Source organism: Arachis stenosperma, chromosome 3, assembly GCF_014773155.1.
Source record: "Arachis stenosperma cultivar V10309 chromosome 3, arast.V10309.gnm1.PFL2, whole genome shotgun sequence".
Classification (NCBI taxonomy): domain Eukaryota; kingdom Viridiplantae; phylum Streptophyta; class Magnoliopsida; order Fabales; family Fabaceae; genus Arachis; species Arachis stenosperma.
This window is the reverse complement of record NC_080379.1, coordinates 42,847,181-42,872,959: the sequence shown is the minus strand read 5'-3', so window position 1 is coordinate 42,872,959 and position 25,779 is coordinate 42,847,181. Positions and strand designations below refer to the sequence as shown.

At 33.5% G+C, this 25,779-nt stretch overlaps 1 protein-coding gene across 1 annotated transcript; it reads left to right on the top strand.

The window, feature by feature from the left end:
* The first annotated feature begins 14,733 nt into the window (after window positions 1–14,733).
* Window positions 14,734–15,318, top strand: LOC130965993 (uncharacterized mitochondrial protein AtMg00810-like). The gene has a single exon (XM_057890739.1). The coding sequence runs from the start codon at window positions 14,734–14,736 to the stop codon at window positions 15,316–15,318; it is 585 nt and encodes a 194-aa protein (XP_057746722.1).
* The last annotated feature ends 10,461 nt before the right edge of the window (window positions 15,319–25,779 follow it).

The window sequence follows — 25,779 nt, the reverse complement described above, 5'->3', positions numbered from 1 at the left end:
AATAGTATCCCAAAATATAACTATTACCATTGATAGTATAATTTACTTTCGGAGCACGATCATTTAGAATGTCATCAAGCACTAGTGAATAATCTAACACGTTGATATCGTTATTTGAACCAGAAACTCCAAAGAATGCATGTCATATCCAAAGGTCTGAAGATGCTACAACCTCAAGTACTATGGTTGCAACCTTACGGTAACCACTCATGTAGATACCTTTGAGTATATACCTCTGAGTTTGCAATTCTTGTTCCTTTAACGCCGCTTGAATTTATAACTCTTTTTTTATTGTCATAATCTTTTCTCTATGTTTCCTCTTTTGTTCTCTTTCCTTTTTCCTATCCATTAGTTCCTTTTCTCTAACATTCTTAATATTTTTTACGATAGTTTCTTAATAATCGATGATTTCTTTTCGCTAAGATATTTAGACATATGTGCTTTTTTTACTCTTTCTCTTGCTCTTCTTTGATCCTTGTGGGTGAACGGAAGAGTCCATACCAATTTTCTTAGAGGTGTTTCTAGATTTGATGATGATGAATATATTCCAATTGCACTGACCTTGGTTCTCTTTTAGCCTCCACTTTGTTTTGGTAATTTGTAGTTGGTTTCTCTATTTTTGTTCCAAACGAAGCATATTCCAAGGCCTTTCAAAAGTGAACTTTTTTGCCATAGTTTGTGGAATAAAGTTTATAGGCTAACTCCTTGGTGCACGAAATTGTGATACACAATGGCGCCAACAACTTGGTACGCACAATTGTAATCTCAACTCTTTTTCACAACTTCACACAACTAACCAGCAAGTGCACTGAGTCGTCCAAGTAATAAACCTTACGTGAGTAAGGGTCGATCCCACGGAGATTGTCGGCTTGAAGCAAGCTATGGTCACCTTGTAAATCTCAGTCAGGCGGATTCAAATGGTTATGGAGTTTTAATAATTAAAAGATAAATAAACAGAAAATAAAGATAGAGATACTTATGTAATTCATTGGTGAGAATTTCAAATAAGTGCATAGAGATGCTTTGTTCCTGTTGAATCTCTGCTTTTCTACTGCCTTCATCCAATCCTTCATACTCCTTTCCATGGCAAGCTGTATGTTGGGCATTACCGTTGTCAATGGCTACTTCCCATCCTCTCAATGAAAATGGTCCAAATGTGTTGTCACCGCATGGCTAATCATCTGTCGGTTCTCGATCATGTTGGAATAGAATCCAGTGATCCTTTTGCGTTTGTCATTACGCCCAACACTTGCGAGTTTGAAGCTCGTCACAGTCATCCCTTCCCAGATCCTACTCGGAATACCACATACAAGGTTTAGACTTTCCGGATCTCAGGAATGGCCGCCAATAATTCTAGCTTATACCACAAAGACTCCGATCTTTCGGAATGGAGGTTGAGAGATATACGCTCGATCTAAGGTAGAACGGGAGTGGTTGTCAGGCACACGTTCATAGGTTGAGAATAGTGATGAGTTTCACGGATCATCATATTCATCATGTTGAAGTGCAAGTGAATATCTTATAATAGGAATAAGCATGAACTAAATAGAAAACAATAGTACTTTACATTAATACTCAAGGAACAGCAGAGCTCCACACCTTAATCTATGGTGTGTAGAAATTCCACCGTTGAAAATACATAAGTGGTCTGGAGGTCTAGGCATGGCCGAATGGCCAGCCTCCCCAAATATGAAAATATAATATTCAGAATGTCTCTATGATCCGAAGATGAAAATACAATAGTAAAAAGTCCTATTTATAAGAAAACTAGCTACTAGGGTTTACAGAAATAAGTAAATGATGCAGAAATCCACTTCCGGGCCCACTTGGTGTGTGCTTGGGCTGAGCATTAAGCTTTACACGTGTAGAGGTCTTCCTTGGAGTTAAACACCAGCTTTGGTGCCAGTTTGGGCATTTAACTCCAACTTTTATGCCAGTTCTGGCATTTTGACGCTAGAAAAGGGCATAGAGCTGGCGTTTTGACGCCATTTTACGTCATCAAAACTCGCGCAAAGTATGAACTATTATATATTATTGGAAAGCCTTGGATATCTACTTTCCAACACAATTAAGAGCGCGCCATTTGGAGTTTTGTAGCTCCAGAAAATTCACTTCGAGTGTAGGGAGGTCAGAATCCAACAGCATCTGCAGTCCTTTGTCAGCCTCTGAATCAGATTTTTGCTCAGGTCCCTCAATTTTAGCCAAAAAACACCTGAAATCATAGAAAAACACACAAACTCATAGTAAAGTCTAGAAATGTGAATTTTGCTTAAAAACTAATAAAAATATACTAAAAACTAACTAAATCATACTAAAAACTATATAAAAATAATGCCAAAAAGCGAATAAATTATCCGCTCATCACAACACCAAACTTAAATTGTTGCTTGTCCCCAAGCAACTGAAAACAAAATAGGATAAAAAGAAGAGAATATACAATGAATCCCACAGTATCAATGAAACTTAGTTCTAATCAGATGAGCGGGGTTTGTAGCTTTTTACTTCTGAACAGTTTTGGCATCTCACTTTTTCCTTTGAAATTCAGAATGATTGGCATCTATAGGAACTTAGAATTTTAGATAGTGTTATTGATTCTCCTAGTTCAGTACGTTGATTCTTGAACACAGCTAATTTATGAGTCTTGGTCGTGACCCTAAGCACTTTATTTTCCAATATTTCCACTGGATACATAAATGCCACAGACATATAACTGGGTGAACCTTTTCAGATTGTGACTCATCTTTACTAAAATCCCCAATTAGAGGTGTTCAGAGCTCTTAAGCACACTCTTTTTGCTTTGGATCACGACTTTAACCACTCAGTCTCAAGCTTTTCACTTGGCCCTTCATGCCACAAGCACATGGTTAGGGACAGCTTGATTTAGCCGCTTAGGCCTGGATTTTATTTTCTTGGGCCCTCCTATCCATTAATGCTCAAAGTCATGGATCCTTTTTACCCTTGCCTTTTGGTTTAAAGGGCTATTGGCTTTTTCTGCTTGTTTTTTCTTTTTCTTTTCTCCTTTTTTTTTTCACTGCTTTTTCTTGCTTCAAGAATTAATTTCATGATTTTTCAGATTATCAATAACATTTCTCTTTGTTCATCATTCTTTCAAGAGCCAACAACTTTAACATTCATAAACAACAAGATAAAAAATATGCACTGTTCAAGCATTCATTCAGAGAACAAATAGTATTGCCACCACATCAAAATAATTAAACTAGTTTCAAGATAAAATTTGAAATCCAAGTACTTCTTGTTCTTTTGTAATTAAGAACATTTTTCATTTAAGAGAGGTGAAGGATTCATGGAGTTATTCATAGCTTTAAGACATAGATACTAGGCACTAATGATCATGTAGTGAAGACACAAATATAGATAGAATCTATAGCATAAAACTGAAAAACAGAAAAATAAATAGACAAGGAGATTAAGGAATGAGTCCACCTTAGTGAGGGTGGCGTCTTCCTCCTCTTGAAGGACCAATGGTGCTCTTGAGCTCCTCTATGTCTCTTTCTTACCTTTGTTGCTCCTCCCTCATAGCTCTTTGATCTTCTCTAATCTCATGGAGAATGATGGAGTGCTCTTGGTGTTCCACCCTTAATTGGTCCATGTTGTAACTCAAGCTTTCCAAAGAAGTGTTGAATTGCTCCCAATAATTGTATGGAGGAAACTGCATTCCTTGAGGCATCTTAGAGATTTCTTGATGAGGGAATTCCTGATGCTCTTGTTGAGTGCCATAAATGGGTTCTCTAGTTTACTCCATCCTCTTCTTAGTGATGGGCTTGTCCTCTTCAATGAGGATATCTCCCTCTATAACAATCCCAGCTGAATAGCAAAGGTGACATATGAGATGAGGAAAGGCTAATCTTGCCAAAGGTGAGGACTTGTCAGCCACCTTGTACAGTTCTAGAGGTATGATTTCATGAACTTCTACTTCCTCTCCAATCATGATACTATGGATCATGATAGCCTGATCCACAGTTACCTCAGATCGATTGCTAGTAGGAATGATAGAGCGTTGGATGAACTCCAACCATCCTCTAGCCACAGGCTTAAGGTCCGGTCTTCTCAATTGAACCGGATTGCCTCTTAAGTCTCTTTTCCATTGAGCTCCTTCCACACATATGTCCATGAGAACTTGGTCCAACCTTTGATCAAAGTTGACCCTTCTAGTGTAGGGGCGTGCGTTTTCTTCCATCATTGGCAAGTTGAACGCTAGCCTCACATTTTCCGGACTGAAATCTAAGTATTTCTCCCGAACCATTGTAAGCCAATTCTTTGGGTTTGAGTTCATACTTTGATCATGGTTTCTTGTGATCCATGCGTTTGCATAAAACTCTTGAACCATTAAGATTCCGACTTGTTGAATGGGGTTGGCAAGAACTTCCCAACCTCTTTTTCAGATCTCTTGTCGGATCTTCGGATATTCGCCCTTTTTGAGTCTAAAAGGGGCCTCAGGGATCACCTTCTTCTTGGTCACAACTTCATAAAAGTGGTCTTGATAGAGCTTTGAGATGAATCTCTCCATCTCCCATGACTCAAAGGTGGAGGCAGTTGCCTTCCCTTTCCTCTTTCTAGAGGTTTCTCTGGCCTTAGGTGCCATAAATGGTTATGAAAAAACAAAAAGTAATGCTTTTACCACACCAAACTTAAAAATATTTGCTTGTCCTTGAGTAAAATAAGAAGGAAAGATGTAGTAGAAGAAGAAAATGGAGGAGATGGAAGGTGTATAGGGTTTGGCCAAGAGGGGAAGAAGGTGTTGGTGATGTGTGAAAATGAAGGAGTGAAGAGGGGTATTTATAGGGAGAGTGGCCGAATGGTTTGGGTGGGTTTGGGAGGGAAATTGTTTTAAATTTTGAAGGTGGGTGGGGTTTTTGGGGAAGAGTTGAGGAAGTGATTGGTGAAGGGTATTTGGGGAAGAGTGTTGTAGAAATGTGTGAAGAGGAGAGAGAGTGAGTTGAGGTTGTGGGGATCCTGTGGGGTCCACAGATCCTGAGGGGTCAAGAAATTCTTCATCCCTGCTCCAATTGGGCGTTCACAATGCCTTAGAGTGCAATTCTGGCGTTTAAACGCCAGCTTTCCTTCCTGTTCTGGCATCTAAACGCCAGTTTGTTGCCCTGTTCTGGCGTTTAAACGCCAGTCTGTTGCCCTGTTCTGGCGTTTAAACGCCAGTCTGGTGCCCTATTCTGGCGTTTAAACGCCCAAAAAGGTGCCAGATTGGGCGTTTAAACGCCCATTTTGCTACCCTAAACGCCAGTAAGTCCTTCCTCCAGGGTGTGTTGTTTTCAATGCTATTTTTTATTTTTTTTCTTTATTTTTGTAATTGTCTTTGTAACTTCACATGATCATCAACCTAAAAGAAAACAAAATAATATAGATAAAAATAAAATTGAGTTGCCTCCCAATAAGTGCTTCTTTAACGTCAATAGCTTGACAGTGAGCTCTCATGGAGCCTCACAGATGATCAGAGTATGGTTGAGATCTCTCAACACCAAACTTAGAGTTTGGCTGTGGTCTCCCAACACCAAACTTAGAGTTTAAATGTGGGGGCTCAGTTTGACTCTATATTGGGAGAAGCTCTTCATGCTTACTCTCCATGGTTACAGATGGAGAACCTTGAGTCTTTACTACAAGGCATTCTTCATTCACATGAAAGATCAACTCTCCTCTGTCAACATCAATTACAGCTCTTGCTGTGGCTAGGAAGGGTCTTCCAAGGATGATGGATTCATCCTCATCCCTCCTAGTGTCTATAATTATGAAATCAGCAGGGAAGTAAAGGCCTTCAACCTTCACTAGCACGTCCTCTACTAGTCCATAAGCCTTTTTCATATATTTATCTGCCATCTCCAATGAGAATTTGGCAGCCTGTACCACATAGATTCCTAGTTTCTCTATTACAGAGAGTGGCATCATGTTTATCCCTGGCCCAGGTCACACAGAGCTTTTTCAAAGGTCATGGTACCTATGGTACAGGGTATTAACAATTTACCAGGATCCTATTTCTTTTGAGGTAAATTTTGCTGAACCAATGTATTCAGTTCATTGGTGAGCAAGGGATGCTCTTCCAACCAATTCTCATTACCAAACAGCTTGACATTCAGCTTCATAATTGCTCCTAAATATTGGGCAACTTGCCCTTCAACGATGTCTTCATCCTCTTCAGAAGATGAATAGTCATCAGAGCTCATGAATGGTAGAAGGAGGTCCAAGGGAATCTCTATGGTCTCTGTATGAGCCTCAGATTCCTTTGGTTCCTCATTAGCGAATTCTGTACTGATCATTGGATGTCCCCTGAGGTCTTCCTCATTGGGATTCACGTCCTCCTCCTCCTCTAAGGTTTTGGCCATGTTGATTATATCAATGGCCTTGCATTCTCCTTTGGGATTCTCTTTTGTATTGCTTGGGAGAGTGCCAGGAGGAGTTTTAGTAACCCTTTTACTCAGCTGGCCCACTTGTGCCTCCAAATTTCTAATGGAGGATCTTGTTTCAGTCATGAAACTAAGAGTGGCCTTAGATAGATCAGAGACTATGTTTGCTAAGCTAGAAGGGTTTTGCTCAGAATGCTCTGTCTGTTGCTGAGATGATGATGGGAAAGGTTTGCTATTGCTAAACCTGTTTCCTCCACCATTGTTATTATTGAAGCCTTGCTTTTGTTGATCCTTCCATGAAAAATTTGGATGATTTTTTCATGAAGGATTATAGGTGTTGCCAAAGGCTTCACCCATGTAATTCACCTCTGCCATTGTAGGGTTCTCAGGATCATAAGCTTCTTCTTCAGAAGATGCTTCTTTAGTACTGATGGATGTATTTTGCAATCCATTCAGACTCTGAGAGATCATATTGACTTGTTGGGTTAATATTTTGTTCTGAGCCAGTATGACATTTAGAGCATCAATTTCAAGAACTCCTATCTTTTGAGGCGTCCCATTGCTCACAGGATTCCTCTCAGAGGTATACATGAATTGGTTATTTGCAACCATTTCAATAAGTTCCTGAGCTTCTGCAGGTGTTTTCTTTAGGTAAATGGATCCACCTGCAGAATGGTCCAGTGACATCTTGAAAAATTCAGACAGACCATCATAGAATATATCTAATGTGGTCCATTCTGAAAGCATGTCAGAAGGACACTTTTTGGTCAGCTGCTTGTATCTTTCCCAAGCTTCATAAAGGGACTCACAATCTTTTTGTCTGAAGGTCTAAACATCCACTCTAAGCTTGCTCAACTTTTGAGGAGGAAAGAACTTGGCTAAGAAAGAACTCAGTTAAAAATTGATAAGGGTCTTCTGATGGAAGTCCATAAAACTTGCAGTTCTGTTGCAGTAGAGAAACTAATTGAGGCTTTAGCTCAAAATTATTTGCTTCTATGGCAGGGATTGAGATGCTTCTTCCATAGAAGTTGGAAGTTGGTGTAGTAAAATCACCAAGCATCTTCCTTGTATTGTTGTTTGGTTCGTCCATAATTGTTTCTTTTGCTGCTTCCTTTTCAAAAATTTCAGTGAGGTCCTCTTCAGAGTTTTGTGCTTTAGCTGCTCTTAGCTTCCTCTTCAGAGTCCTTTCAGGTTCAGGATCAGCTTCAACAAGTATGCCTTTATCTTTGTTCCTGCTCATATGAAAGAGAAGAAAATAAAAAAATATGGAATCCTCTATGTCACAGTATAGAGATTCCTTGAGGTGTCAGAGGAAAACAAGAATGGAAGGATGAGGTAGGTAAGGAATAATTCAAACACACCAAGAGAGATGGAGTTCAAATTGATAATGGAGGAGGAATGTTAGTGGTTAAATAGAAAAAGATAAGAGAAGGGGGAGAATTTTCAAAAATAAGAAGAATAAAATTTAAAATAAATCTTTGAAAAATTGGTTGTGGTTTGAAAAAAAAAAGATAAGAAATAAAGTTGAAAAAGATAAGAAGTTATAAAAAGATTTTGAAATTAGAATTTAAAAAAATGTGATTTGAAAAAGATATGATTTAAAAAGATATGGTTGAAAAGATAAAATTAACAAGATTTGACTTTTAAAAAGTTAATGACTTGATTAACAAGAAACTAAAAGATATGATTCTAAATTTCAAATATTGAATCTCTCTTAACAAGAAAGTAACAAACTTGAAATTTTTGAATCAAGATTTTTGAAAATATGAGGAAAATATTTGATTTTTGAAAAAGATATGTTTGAAAAGATATGACTTTGAAAACGATATGATTGAAAATATTTGATTTGAAAAAGATTTGATTTTGAAAAAATATGAAAATTTGAAAAAGATTTGATTTGAAAACAAAATTCCTCTCCTTATGTCATCCTGGCGTTAAACGCCCAGGAGCTGCATGTTTTGGGCGTTTAACGCCCAATTGCTGCATGGTTTGGGCGTTTAAATGCTCAGCCAGGTACCCTGGCTGGCGTTTAAACGCCAGTTTTCCTTCTTCACTGGGTGTTTTGAACGCCCAGCTTTTTCTCTGTAATTCCTCTACTTTATGTTCTTGATTGGATCTTCATTTTGCTAAATTCTTTGTTCAAGAAGATATGTTTTCAATTTTGAAAAATAACAAAATGAGTCAAAATATATATAATTCTTGGATCAAAACACAAGATATATGCAAGAACATTATGAACGTCAAGATGAACACCAAGAACAATCTTGAAGATCAAGATAAACATCAAGAACTCAGTTTTCTTAATGAAAGAAAACATGGAGGACACCAAACTTAGAACTTTCTCATGTTTGGGCCATATGAATGCAAGAATGCATATGTAGAACATCATGCAGTGCAAATCAATAAATCATGAAGATCAAACAAGGCAATTCATCAAGAACGACTTGAAGATCATCAAGAACACAATGCATGTGTTTCGAAAATTGCAAGACAATTAAAATCATGCAATTGACACTAAACTTAAATTTTGGCCTTAGATTCAAACAAGAACCATGAAATATTTTTGAGTTTTTATGATTTTATGAATTTTTTTAGATTTTTTGAAAATTATTTTTTTGAAAAACGAAAAAGAAGAAAAAAATTTTTGAAAACTTTTTGAAAAGAAAATAAAAATTACCTAATCTGAGCAACAAGATGAACCGTCAGTTGTCCAAACTCGAATAATCCCCGGCAACGGCGCCAAAAACTTGGTGCACGAAATTGTGATACACAATGGCGCCAACAACTTGGTACGCACAATTGTAATCTCAACTCTTTTTCACAACTTCACACAACTAACCGGCAAGTGCACTGGGTCGTCCAAGTAATAAATCTTACGTGAGTAAGGGGTCGATCCCACGGAGATTGTCGGCTTGAAGCAAGCTATGGTCACCTTGTAAATCTCAGTCAGGCGGATTCAAATGGTTATGGAGTTTTAATAATTAAAAGATAAATAAACAGAAAATAAAGATAGAGATACTTAAGTAATTCATTGGTGAGAATTTCAGATAAGTGCATAGAGATGCTTTGTTCCTGTTGAATCTCTGCTTTCCCACTGCCTTCATCCAATCCTTCATACTCCTTTCCATGGCAAGCTGTATGTTGGGCATCACCGTTGTCAATGGTTACTTCCCATCCTCTTAGTGAAAATGGTCCAAATACGCTGTCACCGCACGGCTAATCATCTGTCAGTTCTCGATCATGTTGGAATAGAATCCAGTGATCTTTTTGCGTCTGTCACTATGCCCAACACTTGCGAGTTTGAAGCTCGTCACAGTCATCCTTTCTCAGATCCTACTCGGAATACCACAGACAAGGTTTAGACTTTTCGGAGCTCAGGAATGGCCGCCAATAATTCTAGCTTATACCACGAAGACTCCGATCTTTCGGAATGGAGGCTGAGAGATATACGCTCGATCTAAGGTAGAAATGGAGTGGTTGTCAGGCTCGCGTTCATAGGTTGAGAATAATGATGAGTGTCACGGATCATCACATTCATCATGTTGAAGTGCAAGCGAATATCTTAGAATAGGAATAAGCATGAATTGAATAAAAAATAGTAGTACTTTGCATTAATACTCGAGGAATAGCAGAGCTCCACACCTTAATCTATGGTGTGTAGAAACTCCACCGTTGAAAATACATAAGTGGTCTGGAGGTCTAGGCATGGCCGAATGGCCAGCCTCTCCAAATATGAAAATATGATATCCAGAATGTCTCTATGATCCGAAGATGAAAATACAATAGTAAAAAGTCCTATTTATAAGAAAACTAGCTACTAGGGTTTACAGAAATAAGTAAATGATGCAGAAATCCACTTCTGGGCCCACTTGGTGTGTGCTTGGGCTGAGCATTGAGTTTTACACGTGTAGAGGTCTTCCTTGGAGTTAAACACCAGCTTGGGTGCCAGTTTGGACGTTTAACTCCAACTTTTATGCCAGTTTTGGCGTTTTGACGCCAGAAAAGGGCAGAGAGCTGGCATTTTGACGCTATTTTACGTCATCAAAACTCGCGTAAAGTATAGACTAGTATATATTGCTGGAAAGCTCTGGATGTCTACTTTCCAACGCAATTGAGAGCGCACCATTTGGAGTTCTGTAGCTCCAGAAAATCCACTTCGAGTGCAGGGAGGTCAGAATCCAACAGCATCTGCAGTCCTTTGTCAGCCTCTGAATCAGATTTTTGCTCAGGTCCCTCAATTTCAGCCAGAAAATACCTGAAATCACAGAAAAACACACAAACTCATAGTAAAATCCAGAAATGTGAATTTTGCTTAAAAACTAATAAAAATATACTAAAAACTAACTAAATCATACTAAAAACTATATAAAAATAATGCCAAAAAGCGTATAAATTATCCGCTCATCACTCCTTCAAATCATTAGCATTCGAACCACTCCTTATGTTTCGACTAGCTTGATCATAGCAACCAGCAAATTGTGCAACTGTCTTGTTGATCTTATACCATCGTTTCTTACATGTAACTATTCTCCTTTTCATGTCAGCGCTAAATTCTACAAGTAGCTGTGAATTCCATTAAAAAAATGTTTCGTCTTTTTGGTTGGTACCACTATAAGGTCAGTTGAAATATTCAACCATTCATTAATCAACATCTCATCCTCTTCCTATCGCCAGTGTTGAATACTATTTTCAATGTCATCATCATTGAAGTAGATAATATCTAATCCATGAGGGTTGGCAAAATCTAAATATTGTAAATTTGGACTAAATTGTATCAGAGTCTGAAGGGATGAGTTAGAAGAGTCACTAACACCATATGAGTCATGTCTCGATGCATTAAATTGAGTTGAAAACGGCAAGGTGGTTAGAGTAATATTTCTGATAGAGGGGTTAAATATGGATGAAAATGGATAACGTGGTGTTTGTGAATTTTGATTATGTGGTTAGAAAATAGGAAATTAGTTATTACAAGGAGCTTTGTTATTCGTTATAAATCAATTTGCATAATTAGAATCTTTATGAAAAGTGTTGAAGTCAAAATGGCCAAAGAGTTAAAGAAGCAAAGTTTAAGTTGAATACAATAATCATCAATTTGCTAGATTTTGATAGAAGCTAACATATTGGAAGTTTGAAGATTTTTCAAGAATATTCAAGAGAGTAGTACAACTACAACATGCTACAACATTAAAGAAATTCAAAATTAAATTGAATATTAAATTGGAAACCAAACAACCTAAATTAGAAGATTATGGAAACTTCATGAATGCAAGTTGTGTTTCTAGCACAAGTTGAAAGAAGATTCATGAATCCAACTCATGAAATGGTGGTCATTACAAAATTGATTTGTGGTTCATAAATTATTATTTCAGTAGGAAGCATTGCCTATATAAAGGCACATATGCCTTGTGTATTATGTGTTCCAAAAATGAAATGAATATGTTTCTTTGAAATATTAGAAATTCTCTCCTTATTATTATGAGTGTTGATGAGTTTGAGAGATTGAAAATATGATAGTGTTATTTATGAGAATGAGTGATCTTGGGGCCAATTAAGTTGTGGGTATTCTACTTACATTTGGTATCAGAGCTGGTTAATCCAGCGCCTAGTGTTTGAGAGTTTGTGAGGTGTGAGAGAGTTCTCACATAGTTGTTTATTCATAGAGTCAATATGGCAAACACTTTTAATATTGTGTGGTCCAGTCCCAAGTTAGATGAAAAACTTAATTATAGTTATTGGAAGATTTTGATGTCTACCCATTTGAAGGCTCAGAACCTGTGGAATTTCATTGAACCGGATTTGCAGGAAGGAGTAGATGCTGCCCAACTGAGAAAAAATCAATTGGCACTATCTCAAATTCATCAAGGAGTAGATTATACGGTGTTTGAAAAAATAGCGAATGCCAAAAGTGCGAGAGAAGCATGGAACACGTTGAAACTATTATACAAAGGCGTAGATAAAGCTCAGAAAGCAAAGCTACAATCTTTGAGAAGAGAATATGAAAGATATGATATGTCTAGCTTAGAGACTGTTTAGCAATATTTTACTCGTGTTACAGATCTTGTCAATAAGATGATAGTCTATGGAGAAGATATGCTCAATAGTAAAGTGGTGAAGAAAATTCTTTGCACCATGCCGATGAAGTATGACCATGTGGTGACTACGATACTAGAGTCACACGATATGGATACCATGACGATTGTAGAGTTACAAGGAACCATGGAAAGCCACATCAGTAGAATACTGGAGAAGTCAGAAAAATCAACCGAGGAAACCCTGAAAAGTCGAGTAATTTAAACAATGTTGCAGAATCAAGCCGGACACAAGAATGACGAGGTCGTGGTTTTAATTTTCAAAGTAGAGGAAGAGGAAGCTTCAGAGGAAGAGGTCGTGGCAATTACAACCAAGGAAGCTATAATAATTTTACACCACCTAATCAAGGAAGAGGTGGAACAAATTTTAGGCCTGTCAACCGAGGAAGAGGTCGAGGCAATTTTATCAAGAAAGAACCAATTTCAAATGCTTTCATTGTGGAAAGTATGGACACAAAGCAGTAGATTCAAAATGATGAATAACAATCAAGCACACGTTGCAACAAATTAGTATCAAAATATTGATGATAATCCGGGTACTCAAACTTTATTTTTTACAAGTAATTCATGTGTTGAAGATGAAAATATATGGTACTTGGATAATGCCTGCAGTAATCATATGTCTGGTAGAAAGGAGTTATTTTCTTCATTAGATGATTCAGTTAAACTATTATTGAAGTTTGGTGATAGTAAAAGATCCCTATTGAAGGAAAATGGCACATACCAATTAGATTGAAGGGTGGTTCTTTGAGTTATATTTTTTATGTTCTCTATACTCCTGAACTTGATTACAATTTACTGAGTATGGGGCAATTATCTGAGAAGGGATATAAGATGATAACTTATCGTGGATATTACACTGTGTTTGACAACAGTGGAAGGTTGATAGATAAAGCAAAGATGACTTCAAACAGAATGTTTTCGTTAAAAATTCAACATGTTAATCCCTCTTGTAAGAGTTTTGTGATACTTGGTGATAACTGGCTGTGGCATATGCGGTTTGGACATTTTCATTTTTCTGGCGTGAACTACATGTCAAGAAAAGAACTTATTTCTGGTCTACCACAGATTCATATTCCCTATTGTGTTTGTAAGATTTATCAACTGAAAAAGAAGCACAGAGATCCATTCCCTACATGAAAGTCATGGAGAGCCAGAAGATTACTTGAAATTATGCATTCAGATATCTGTTCTATTGAAGTTCTAAGTAATGGTGGTAGCAGGTACTTTATCATTTTTGGGTATACTTTCTGAACAAGAAATCAGAAGCATATGATACCTTCAAGACATTCAAGGCGTTTGTTGAAAAACAAAGTGGCTGTAAAATCAAAATTCTCATAACAGACAGAGAAACACAATATCTTGCTTGTTCAGATTATTTTAAATAACACGGAATTCAACACCAACTAACAACTAGATATACTCCTCAATAAAATGGAGTTGCTGAAAGAAAAAATAGAACCATCATGGATATGATCAGATGCATGCTCAAGTCAAAACAAATGCCTAAAGAATTTTGAGCAAAAGTAATCGCAACAGCAGTTCATATTTTAAATAGATGTCCAATGAAGAGTGTTCGTGATAAAACTCCAGAGGAAGCTTGGAGTCGAAAGCGGCCTTCCATCTATCATTTCAAAGTTTTTGGGTGTATCACTTATGCCCACATACCAGATCAATTAAGGAATAAGTTAGATGACAAAGGCGAGAAGTGTATCTTTATCGGCTATAGCACAGACTCAAAAGCATACAAGCTGTATAATCCAGAATCAAAGAAAGTGATCAGCAGAGACATGACGTTTGACGAGAAAGACATGTGGGACTAGAACACAAAGACAGAAAAGCAGCTGACTATAATTCCAAATACGTGTGATGAAGTAGAAGAAAGACAACCTGATACAACTGAACAACCAAAATCATTTAGAAGATCTCAAAGAGAGCGGAGATTACCTGCTAGATTAGCAGAATATGAAGTTGGCAATGACAACGATCTGTCCAATGAAGAAATCATAAATTTTGCTTTATTTTCATATTGTGAGCCGTTGAACTTTGAAGAAGTCTCCAGAGATTACAGTTGGAAGAAAGCAATGGATGAGGAGATTCATGCTATTAAGAAGAATGACACATGACAGCTGACAGATTTACCAGTAGATAAGAAGCCGATTGGAGCGTGGCATAAAAAGATTGATTCTTATTTCACTCAGAATAGTTTCAAAAGATGTCCATTTGAACATACTCTTTATATCAAGTTCGTTGAACCTGGAGATATCTTGATCATGTGTCTTTATGTTGACAATTTGATCTTTACTGGCAATAATTTGAAGATAATTACAGAATTTAGGGAGGCTATGATAAAGTACTTTGAAATGACAAATATGGGCTTGATGTCTCACTTTCTTGGCATTGAAGTAGTTCAAAAAGATGATGAAATTTTTATTTCTCAGAAGAAATATGCAAATGATATTTTGAAGAAATTTCAGATGAAGCACTCAAAACCAGTTTCTACTCCGGTCGAAGAGAAGTTCAAATTGTTGAGAGAAGATAAAAGAAAAATAGTAAATCCCACATACTACAAAAGCTTGATTGGAAGTCTAAGGTACTTGACTGCGACTAGACCAGATATTGTGTTTGGAGTTGGTTTGCTTAGCAGATTTATGGAGGAGTCTTGTACCAACCATTTGCAAGCGGCAAAAAGAATTCTTCGATATATCAAAGATACTTTAAATGATGGAATTTATTATGAGAATACTAATGAAATAAACCTTGTTGGCTACACTGATAGTGATTGGGTCGGAGATATAAAAACAAGAAAAAGTACTTCAGAGTTTATATTTCGTCTTGGTTCTGGTGCAATTTTATGATCGTTAAAGAAACAACCAATAGTAGCACTCTCTACAGCAGAAGCAGAATATATAGCAGCAGCAAGTTGTGTAACACAAGCAGTTTAGCTAAGAAGAATTCTTGAGGAATTGAATGAGAAACAAAGTACTCCAACAATAATATTTTGCGATAACAAGTCGGTTATTGTACTTTGTAAAAATTCAGTATTCCATGGAAGATCAAAACATATTGATATTCGGGTTCATAAAATCAGAGAGTTGGTAAATGAGAAAGAAGTTGAGATCGAGTATTGTTCTACAGAGGACCACGTTGCATATATCTTTACAAAACCGTTGAAGACAAATTTATTTTACAAGTTGAAAAAAATGCTTGGAATAATTAATTATTATTCAATATAAATCAATTTGCATCATTAGAAACTTTATGAAAAGTGTTGAAGTCAAAATGGTCAAAGAGTTAAAAAAGCAACGTTTAAGTTGAATACAATAATCATCAATTTACTAGATTTTGCTAGAAGCTAACATATTGGAAGTTTAAAGATTTTTCAAGAATATTCAAGAGAGTAGTACAACTACAACATGCTACAACATTAAAGAAATTCAAAATCAAATTGAATTGAAATTGGAAACCAAACAACCTAAATTAGAAGATTATGGAACATGAATGCAAGTTGTGTTTCTAGCACAAGTTAAAAGAAGATTCATGAAGCCAACTCATGAAATGGTGGTCATTACAAAATTGATTTGTGGTTTATAAATTATTATTTTAGTAGGAAGCATTGCCTATATAAAGGTACATATGCGTTGTGTATTATGTGTTCCAAAAATGAAATATGAATATATTTCTTTGAAATATTAGAAATTCTCTCATTATTATGAGTGTTGGTGAGTTTGAGAAATTGAAAATATGATAATGTTACTTATGAGAATGAGTGATCTTGGGACCAATTACGTTGTGAGTATTTTACTTACAAGTTTGAAAATTAAAATTAAGAAAATTTTGTGGAATTGGATTTTGAAATGTATTTAATAGTGTGAAGTTTTGATTTGAAATTTAAAAGTTTGAAGTTTGATATTAATGGATATTTAGAATTTGAAAAAACTTTGATAAATAATTGAAGAAAGAGTTAAATTAGTTTGAATCTATTTTTTTAAACAAAAAATAATATCGGTAGAACTTTAGTTTTATAAATTTAAAAGAAGATTAAAAAAAAAATTATAAAAATAAAATATATATAAATAATATATAAATAACAACATATTAATTTATTAATAATAACTGTCATATATGTTTTTATTAATATATATATATATATATATATATATATATATATATAACATATATACCACAGTCATATACTCATATATTAATTAACGTGCACCTAATATATATATATATATATATATATATATATATATATATATATATATATATAATATGTTTTTTAATTTTTTTATTAACTTGCTATGTGATAAAAAAATTATTAGATATTGAAAGTTCTCCCTTAGAGAAACTCTTTAGCCTTGATCCACGAGAAATGTCTTTTTTCATTGCATATATATTAAATATAACATATATTAATAAAAATATATGACCATTATTATTAATAAATTAATATTCTATTATTCTATATATATTATTTATATATTTTTATTTTCACAATTTTTTTATTTTTTTAATTTTTTTTAAATTTACGAAACTAAAGTTTTGATTCAACTCTTTTTTTTAATTATTTATAAAAAAATTTTCAAATTTTAAATATCCTACTATCTCAAATTCCAAACTCTCAAATTCTAAATTAAAATTTCACACTACCAAATACATTTAAAGTTTAAATTTATAAAATCTTTCTAATTTCAATTTTCAAGCTCCTTATTGTAATAATCAATTTTTTTATTTTTTAACCGCATAATAAAAAATTCACAAACACCACATTATTCATTTTCATCAATATTTAACCCCACTATGGGACATGTTACTCCAAATCTTTGTCATTTCATGACTCATCTAGTGTTGGTGGCACTTCTAACTCATCCCTTCAGACTCCGATACAATCTAGTCTAAATTCGCAATATTCGAATTTTGTTAATGCTCATGGATTAGATGCTATCGACTTCAATAATGATGGCATTGAAAATCGTAAGCAACAAGTATTTAATACTGGCAATGGAAAGAGGATGAGATGTTGATCAACGAATAGTTGAATGTTTCAACTGACTCTATAATTGATACTGACCAAAAAGGCGAAATATTTTGGAATCGAATCCACAGCTACGTGTAGAATTTAGCGCTGACATAAAAAGGGGGCAGTTGCATGTAAGAAATGATGGTATAAGATCAATAAGTCAGTTGCATAATTTGCTGGTTGTTACGATCAAGTTAGTCAAAATATAAGAAGTGGTTCGTATGCTGATGATATAAAGGAGTTGGTCTATAAACTTTATTCCATAAATTGTGGTAAAAAATTCACTTTTGAGAGGTATTGGAATATACTTCATTTGAAACAAAAATGGAAAAGCCAACTACCAACACAAAGTGGATGTTCAAAGAGAACCAAGGTCTGTGCAATTGGAGCATATTCATCATTAACAAATCTAGAAATACTGTTGGCTGAAGAAACCGGTGTGCACTCTCCCGTTCGTCCACAAGGATCAAAGAAAAACAAGAAAAATGGTAAGAAAAAAGCACATACGTCTGAATATCTTAGCGAAAATAAATCATCGATTGTTAAGAAATTATCTTTCATGAAAAATATTAAGAATGTTAGAAAAATGAACTAATAGATGGGAAAAAGAAAAGCGAACAAGAGAGGGAACAAGAGAAAAGATTATGACCATCAGAGTTACAAATTCAAGCGGCGATGAAGGAACAAAAATTACAAACTCAGAGGTATATACTTAAAGGTATACACATGAGTAGTTATCGTGGGTTGCAACCATATTACTTGAGGTTGTAGCATCTTCAGACCTTTAGATATGGTATGCATTCTTTGGAGATTCTGGTTCAAATAACGATATCAATGTGTTAGATCATTCACCAGTGTTTGATGATATTCTAAATGATCGTGCTCCGAAGGTAAATTACACTATCAATGGTAATAGTTATACTTTGGGATACTATATAGCAGATGGTATTTATTCTGAATGGGGCACATTTGTCAAATCAATATTAAAACCACAAGGGGAGAAATACAAGTTATTTGCACAATATCAAGAAAGATAAAAAAAGACGTGTAGCAAGCATTCGAAGTGTTGCAAGCTTTGCAATTATATGTGGTCCAGCGCACTTTTGGAAAAAGAATAAGCTTGCAAACGTAACTGGAGTTTGTATTATATTGCATAACATTATTGTTGAGAATGAAAGAGACAGTTGTGTTGGAAATTTTGCTCAAGGCCTAGAGTATGACGATGTCGCAAAAGACTTTAGTTGAGAGAAGAAGATTTTGCATTATACCATCAATTTTTTCAAAAAAAATGCCCAACTTCGGAATAGGTAGCAGCGTCGACAATTGAAAAAGAACTTGATTGAATGCATATGACAATTTCACAATACTTGTTATCAACTATAGAATTTAATTATGTTTTTTTTATATTAAGTATTTTTACAAATTAGTTTAATCTCGAATTATATATTGTGTATTGTTATTTATGAAGTTATTCATTTTTTTTAATATTAATATTTTTCTAATAGTGAATTATTTTTTAATTTATAAATTTTAATAATATTATTGTAAAAAAATAGTAACTACAATAATTTTAATTATTTTAATCAATTAATGAAGTGGGACTACAATAAGGACTAAACTTAGTTCCTCCTAATAGAGAAGAGAGATACTTTGAGTTTCTATTTGCTGTTTATGACGCTAAAATTGAAATAGAATTATTTTTTACGACAAATGAATCATAAATAGGAATTAGAATAAGTTTTTTACTTGAGATGGTCTTACTACTTCACCGCAATAACAATATTAATGGTTTCTTTTTATATTTAAATAAAAAAATTATTATTTACTCAAATAAATTAGATTATAAAATTTATCAATATATATTAGGTTGCATTTTCACTGGCTGAAAATATGAAAATAAAAATTATATTATTTTTTGTATCGGACAAATTGTATATTCTGCACATGCTAACAACAAAAATGAAATAATCCCCCCACCCCTCATTTTCAGTTTCATTCATCAACGAAAATGAAACTCTTTAAATTTTAAAATACTAGCAATTAGGTACTGATATAAACTAATGAGTAAAATCCTATCCGGTCCTTAATAATTTTGCAAACTCTCATTCTACCACTCATCAATTGAAAAATGATATTGCAGCATCTAATCACTGTCTTTGTCAGACCTTTTTCCTCCTCTGTTAATGTCATTATCTAGAGCTAACGAATTTTGCCTACATGTACCATTAACTCAATACGTATCAAACAACCATTTAAGGGATAAATCTCCCCCTGATAACTCAGTAAAACACTGTAGTTTAGAGAGGTCAAAAACGCTTTATTTCTTCTTCCTTTCGTTGTTCAACTAAATTTCTTAGTTTGTAGAAATTTGTTGGTTAATTTGTTGTAGGTGAAATTAGAACCATCAAAATCAGATTTGAAAACCGTAGAGCCTCAAGCTCAACAAAGTGAACAAACAAGTAAGTTCTTAGTTTTGATGGATCTCTTTTACTTCTTTTTCCCTTTAAATTTTCTACTGCATATTTTTTGATATTTAGATTCCAATAATTCAAATATGTTGTTTGCAGACGAATCAAAGTATGTACATGTAACATTCCGGTTGTGAAAGAATTACTTTTTTGGTGAACACTTTCTAATATTGTTGGAGATGATCCTATGCTTGGTTCTTGGGACCTTTTAGAGGGATTACCAATGATCTGAGGGCATGTATGGACTGTAAATCTGGTGAGGTTCTTCTTCAGCACATAAATTTACTCTAGACGAAGAAGAGAAAGAAGAAGTAAAGCGTTCTTGACCTCTCCAAAACGCAGTGTTTTGTTGAGTCATCACAGGGCGATTTGTCCCAAGGCTAGCTAGTAAGTTTAGTTTTGATGGATCTCTTTTACTTTTTTTGTCTCTAATTTTTTCACTGCATATTCCTTGACATTCGATTTCAATCATTGAAATATATTATTTGCAGATGAATCAAAGTATGTATATGTAACATTTCAGTTGTGAAAGAATTGCTTATTTGGCGAATACTTTTTAATAGTTGGAGATGATCCTATTCTTAGTTCTTGGGACCTTTAGAGGGATTATCAATTATTTGGTCTGATATGCATGTTTGGACTGTGAATCTAGTGAGTATTCTCTTTAACACATAAAATAATTTTAGACGAAGAAGAAGGAGTAAAGTGTTCTTGACCTCTTCAAAATGCAGCGTTTTACTGAATCACTAGGAGATGATTTAGGCTGGGTTTGGTAAAGCTTTTTCAGGAGGTGCTTGTGCTTTTAAAAAGCACAAGCACGTCATTTTGCGTTTGGTAAATTAAAAAGCTCAAGTGCTTGTGCTTGCGGTTTTTAAAAGTTAGGGGTGCTTTTGAAAGCACCTAGGAGGGAGCTTTTCAAAGCTGGCTTATGCTTACCAAATTTTTTTCATTTTCCCGCACATATTTCCCGCTATTATATTGCCATTAAAATCTTCATATATTTCTAACTTCTCTTCCTAACCTTCATAAAATCTAACACAATCTTCATATATTTTTTATTTTTCAACCTAATCTTCACAAATTTCAACACAAATACATCTCTATCACATATTAGGTATGAACTTCTATCTATTTATATTATTTTTTTTGCGTTAATTTTGTATTTTTTCAGTAGATCTATTATCTTTGTTTGTTTTTTTCTGTTCTTTGAAACGGGAAGAGGTTGATGAAAACCAATCATAAAATTTTTTTTGCATGAGCATTAGTCCAAATTATAATAACAACATGTATATACATATGTAAATATAGATATATAATCATAAGAGTAGTTTATTTGAGATATGTGTCCCATTTTTTATGATCTGTAAAGGTGAGCCAATATACATAGGTGGGTAATGGACGTACCCAGTACTAACATTCCATTGGATTACATACAAATTTTATGATACTTATATAAAATTTTAAAGTTAAAAAATAGAAGAATTTATTTATTATATTTACGTTTATTATGAATTTTTTATTTTAACATTATTTTATTTTAAAATATTATATAAAATTTTAAAGAATTTGAAAAAAAAATTATTTTTTTGTTATAAACATGTTTATTATAATTTTTTCAACTTTTAAAAGCTGTTTTACCAAACACAATTATGGTGCTTGTACTTATTAAAAGCCATTTTTAATTTGATTTTAATTTACCAAACGTAAGTGCTGCAGCTTTTAAAAAGCTGTCTTTTAAAAGACAGCTTTCATAAGCTACTTTTAAAAAGCAAAAGCTTTACCAAACTAAGCCTTATTCTTTAAATGGTTGCTTGACACGTGTTGAATTAATGGTATACGTAGATAATATATATCTGTTAAGTTTAAACAGAGACATTAATAGAAGGGACAAAAAATCTAACGAAGACTGTAATTAAAGATCATAATATTATTTTTTAATTGATAAAGGGCAAAAAAAATTCACAAAATAGTTAAGGACTGAAGTGAGGTTTTATTCTAAACTAATTGTGTTTTTCTAGCTATCCCATCTTTTTTTCTCACATTTATTTTATTAATCTTTTAACAAAAGATTACACACCACATAGACATGTTTGGAGGCATTGTTGAGATATTTGGATTTCTAATTGATATGTTAAATATTTGTATCTTCTATGGGATTTTTTTTAACTCAATAGAATTATCACAAAAGAAAAAAAAATGCATTCCTCTATATTAAATAGGCTCGTTTGCCGATGAAACAATCAAACTGTTAACCTTTTTGTCATCACTCTTCCAGCTCTTTATAATAATTATGATATCATTAATTTTTCCATTAATATGATCCATGAGATCTGTGTGTGTTTGTATGTGAAGAGCCTGTTTTGCTGCAATGAGACTGCAAATATGGGGGAAAAATGTTTCATTTTTGTTGGCAAATGGCAATATGTGCAAAAATGAATAATTTTATTGTATTTTATTTTTATTGCCAGTACTAATAAAAATTATGTAATTTTAATTTTCATAATTTCAGTCTGAAAAAATATAACTATTGTGCATATTAATAAAATCTTGTGGTCTAATTTATTTGGGTAAATAATGAATTTTTTTAATTTAAATATAAAGAAAAGCCCAACATTGATGGATGCATCTTCCTATTTTTGAATTAGATGTTCCACCCTATCAATACCTCTTTGATTTATCTCCACCCATTTTTGCTTTATTCTTTCTTATTGAGAGAAATAATAATCTAAACTTGTTTTGTTTAAATTTAATATTTGTAATTTTAAACATGTAACATCTATAGTTATACTTGTATTATATCTAATATTACGTATTTATTGTAGTGACAATTAATGACTGTAAAGTGAAGTAACTGCAGACTGTTTTAGTTTTTTTCTATTATCAACAAAAAATTAGTCATTCTTATTATTGTGCTAAGCAATTCTTTATGTATATCAAGCAAGCATGTATTTGTCACAGTTATGGACCTAGATAAAATTAGGGACTGATTATTTGAACATATAGTCGATAGGATTGCAGACAAATATGACAAGTTAACCAAGGACTAGTTTTAGTTGGCTTTACCAGAAACTAGGTTGTTGGGGACTATTTTGGACATGGAATGATTAACGAATCGATTCGATGGTTTTTGTGCAACAACTATATTTAATAGTTTTATTTTATTCCTAGCAATTTTTGTTTCGGAAGTATTGTTTACAATTTCTATTATAATAATACCTTAGCTTACTAACCATCAAAATATTTTACACTTAAGAAATGACCTTTCACTATAAATATACTCCGAAGAAGAATTGGCTGACTTCACCAACTTGAACAAAAAATTGTTGCATACCCGGCCCTTAAGCATATATGTGATCATCATTTTTAATTACTCTACTGTAAGCATATAAATAACTGTATATTATAAGCACCATTTTTGTATATACTTTTTGGTATATTTTTTAATTTTTGTTAAAAATAATTGGTAAGAAATTAAAAAAATAATTGTCTTTTATACCATAAAAGAAATATATACAAAAGAAGCGTGCACAAAAAAATAGAGCAAACATTATTCTTCATATTCTTATTTTTATACCATACAAATCACAGAAAAGTTTAAGCAGGTAGAGCATGGAAAAGTGGTGATGGCATGGAGCAAGACTTGATTTTCCATTATATATTTATATATTTAATTTGAGTTGGAGTATTAGTCTAATTAAGCCCAACACCTTTAAACGATAAATCTTATTACGCAACTACTTGGCCATAATTTGAGCAATTATTTAAGCGTGTGGCCTATATAAAAAGTTCCCCCAATACCCCAACTACTACTTAGTAAAGCTAGAAAATGAGAACTATTGTTACAAAATCGACTACCCGGATTCTTATAACAAAATTGGTACGAAGAAGAGACCCAACCATTGTTATAGGTCAATGGCTTATCCTTCCACACACTACTAATAAATGGTATTTTGGATGCTATAATTAAGGTCTAATCATACATTTTGTTAGTAAGTCTTAATCACGTTTTTGCCTTCATTCCAACGATGAGTTGCCACTTTCCTTTATAAATAATTAACAAAAAAGTTGATAAGTGTATCAACTTCCGCTTGTCCCTGGACAAGGACGATTAATTAGTTGATCTGATATGTTTTATAAATTATTAGTATAAATTCATGAAACTAATTAAGGGTACCTTTAAAATTATGTGGTTGAAAATGTATAGGGAAAGTTCTTCCATTTTATGAAATTAAGTCTTTTTGAGTTAGGTACAAAATTTCATGCAAGTATTTGAGTACGTGGAAGGTTTGAAGGATCAACACAGTATAAGCAAGAAAGATAAATTAACAGCTTACCCAAGAAGATTAACACGAGTACAATGAATTAATATATAAATAGATGTATGTGAAGGAAAAATATTTACCATCCAACTTTACGTTGGAATATTATGCCAATAATCTACATGGTCCAAAATCTGATTGGTACTGGAATTTGATTAGATGGGAATCACTTCACACTGTTTATTGCATAAGAAAGCACTAATAGTGCCAAAAATAATTTGTATTTATATTTATAAAAATTTGCATATATAAAATACATAATTTATTTTTATATTTATTAAAATTTATATATAAATTAAAATAATTTATATTTATATTTATCAAAATTTGTATATATAAATTAATAAATTTTATTTATCAAAAATAATTATTTAATATTTATACCGATTAATTACTGGATAAAATTGTTAAAAATTACTGCCATCCTTCTAAACCCTAAATGCTAATCACACGTAGATTGTTCTCAATAATTACAATTCTTGTTAAAATTTTCACAACATACATATAGTGAACACTAAATTATTGCTAAGCATATTTAATACTTTGTTTAGAAATATATGCGTGTTACTCTTCACATACACAACTTGATGAATAAATTGTTTAATTTAAGAAAAATAAAATAAAATAGAACACTATCAGCTATAAGTAGTGTCTTTGAAGGCCGGTTAAGAAACTCTAGAATTAGTCCATTATTATATTAAAAAATTGACTTAAAACAAGAAATATATATATAAATGTGTGGTGAAGGTTGCTTATAAATTTAATGGCGCGCGGCAAGTCTACTAATTTGGGACACAACTTTCTATTATGCCTTTGCTCTTGGTGGTTGGAGTAGTCTTTGTCCTAATGAAAGGGATTACGAAAATGACTCTGCTCTATAATTTCAATTATGATGAAGAAATTAGATAATAGTTACCAATTAATATATATTCATATAACGAACGATGCATGAAGAAGCAAAACAAAAGCAGAAATTAATGTATCCAATTTCTAATAATATGCCAGAAATTATTAAAGGCCAAAGGACTGACACGTATGCATTCACATTAGATACTTAGACGGAAAAGCAAAGGATAAGAACGAATTAAGCACTTTGAAGGGGGTGCCACGTGGCGAAACAGAATTGTAGAATACGTATGCGTACATGAAAGTATACGACTGACCAACAACCGTATCTGTTTGTTGCTTAGCTTTTGGTTTCTTGAATGGGTGTGGTGGGAGATAGAGAGCATTGTGTCGTCTATGATGAGTTGAAGCTGTGACACATTAACCTAATCCTAATTATTACTGGTTCAGGTTCCAGTTTAGATTGAAAAGGCAAAATAGGTATCATAATCAAAACCCCAAAGATTCACGAGCTATTTCGTGTTATTAGGAGAACTATTCCGCTTATGTGCTACCAAAGGATGCCACATCTTCCAACCCTAATTAATGTATGCATGATATATTACTTTTCTCTCTTTTCTGTTAGTTTCTCTTGATTGGATTTCGGAACAACATATATATACC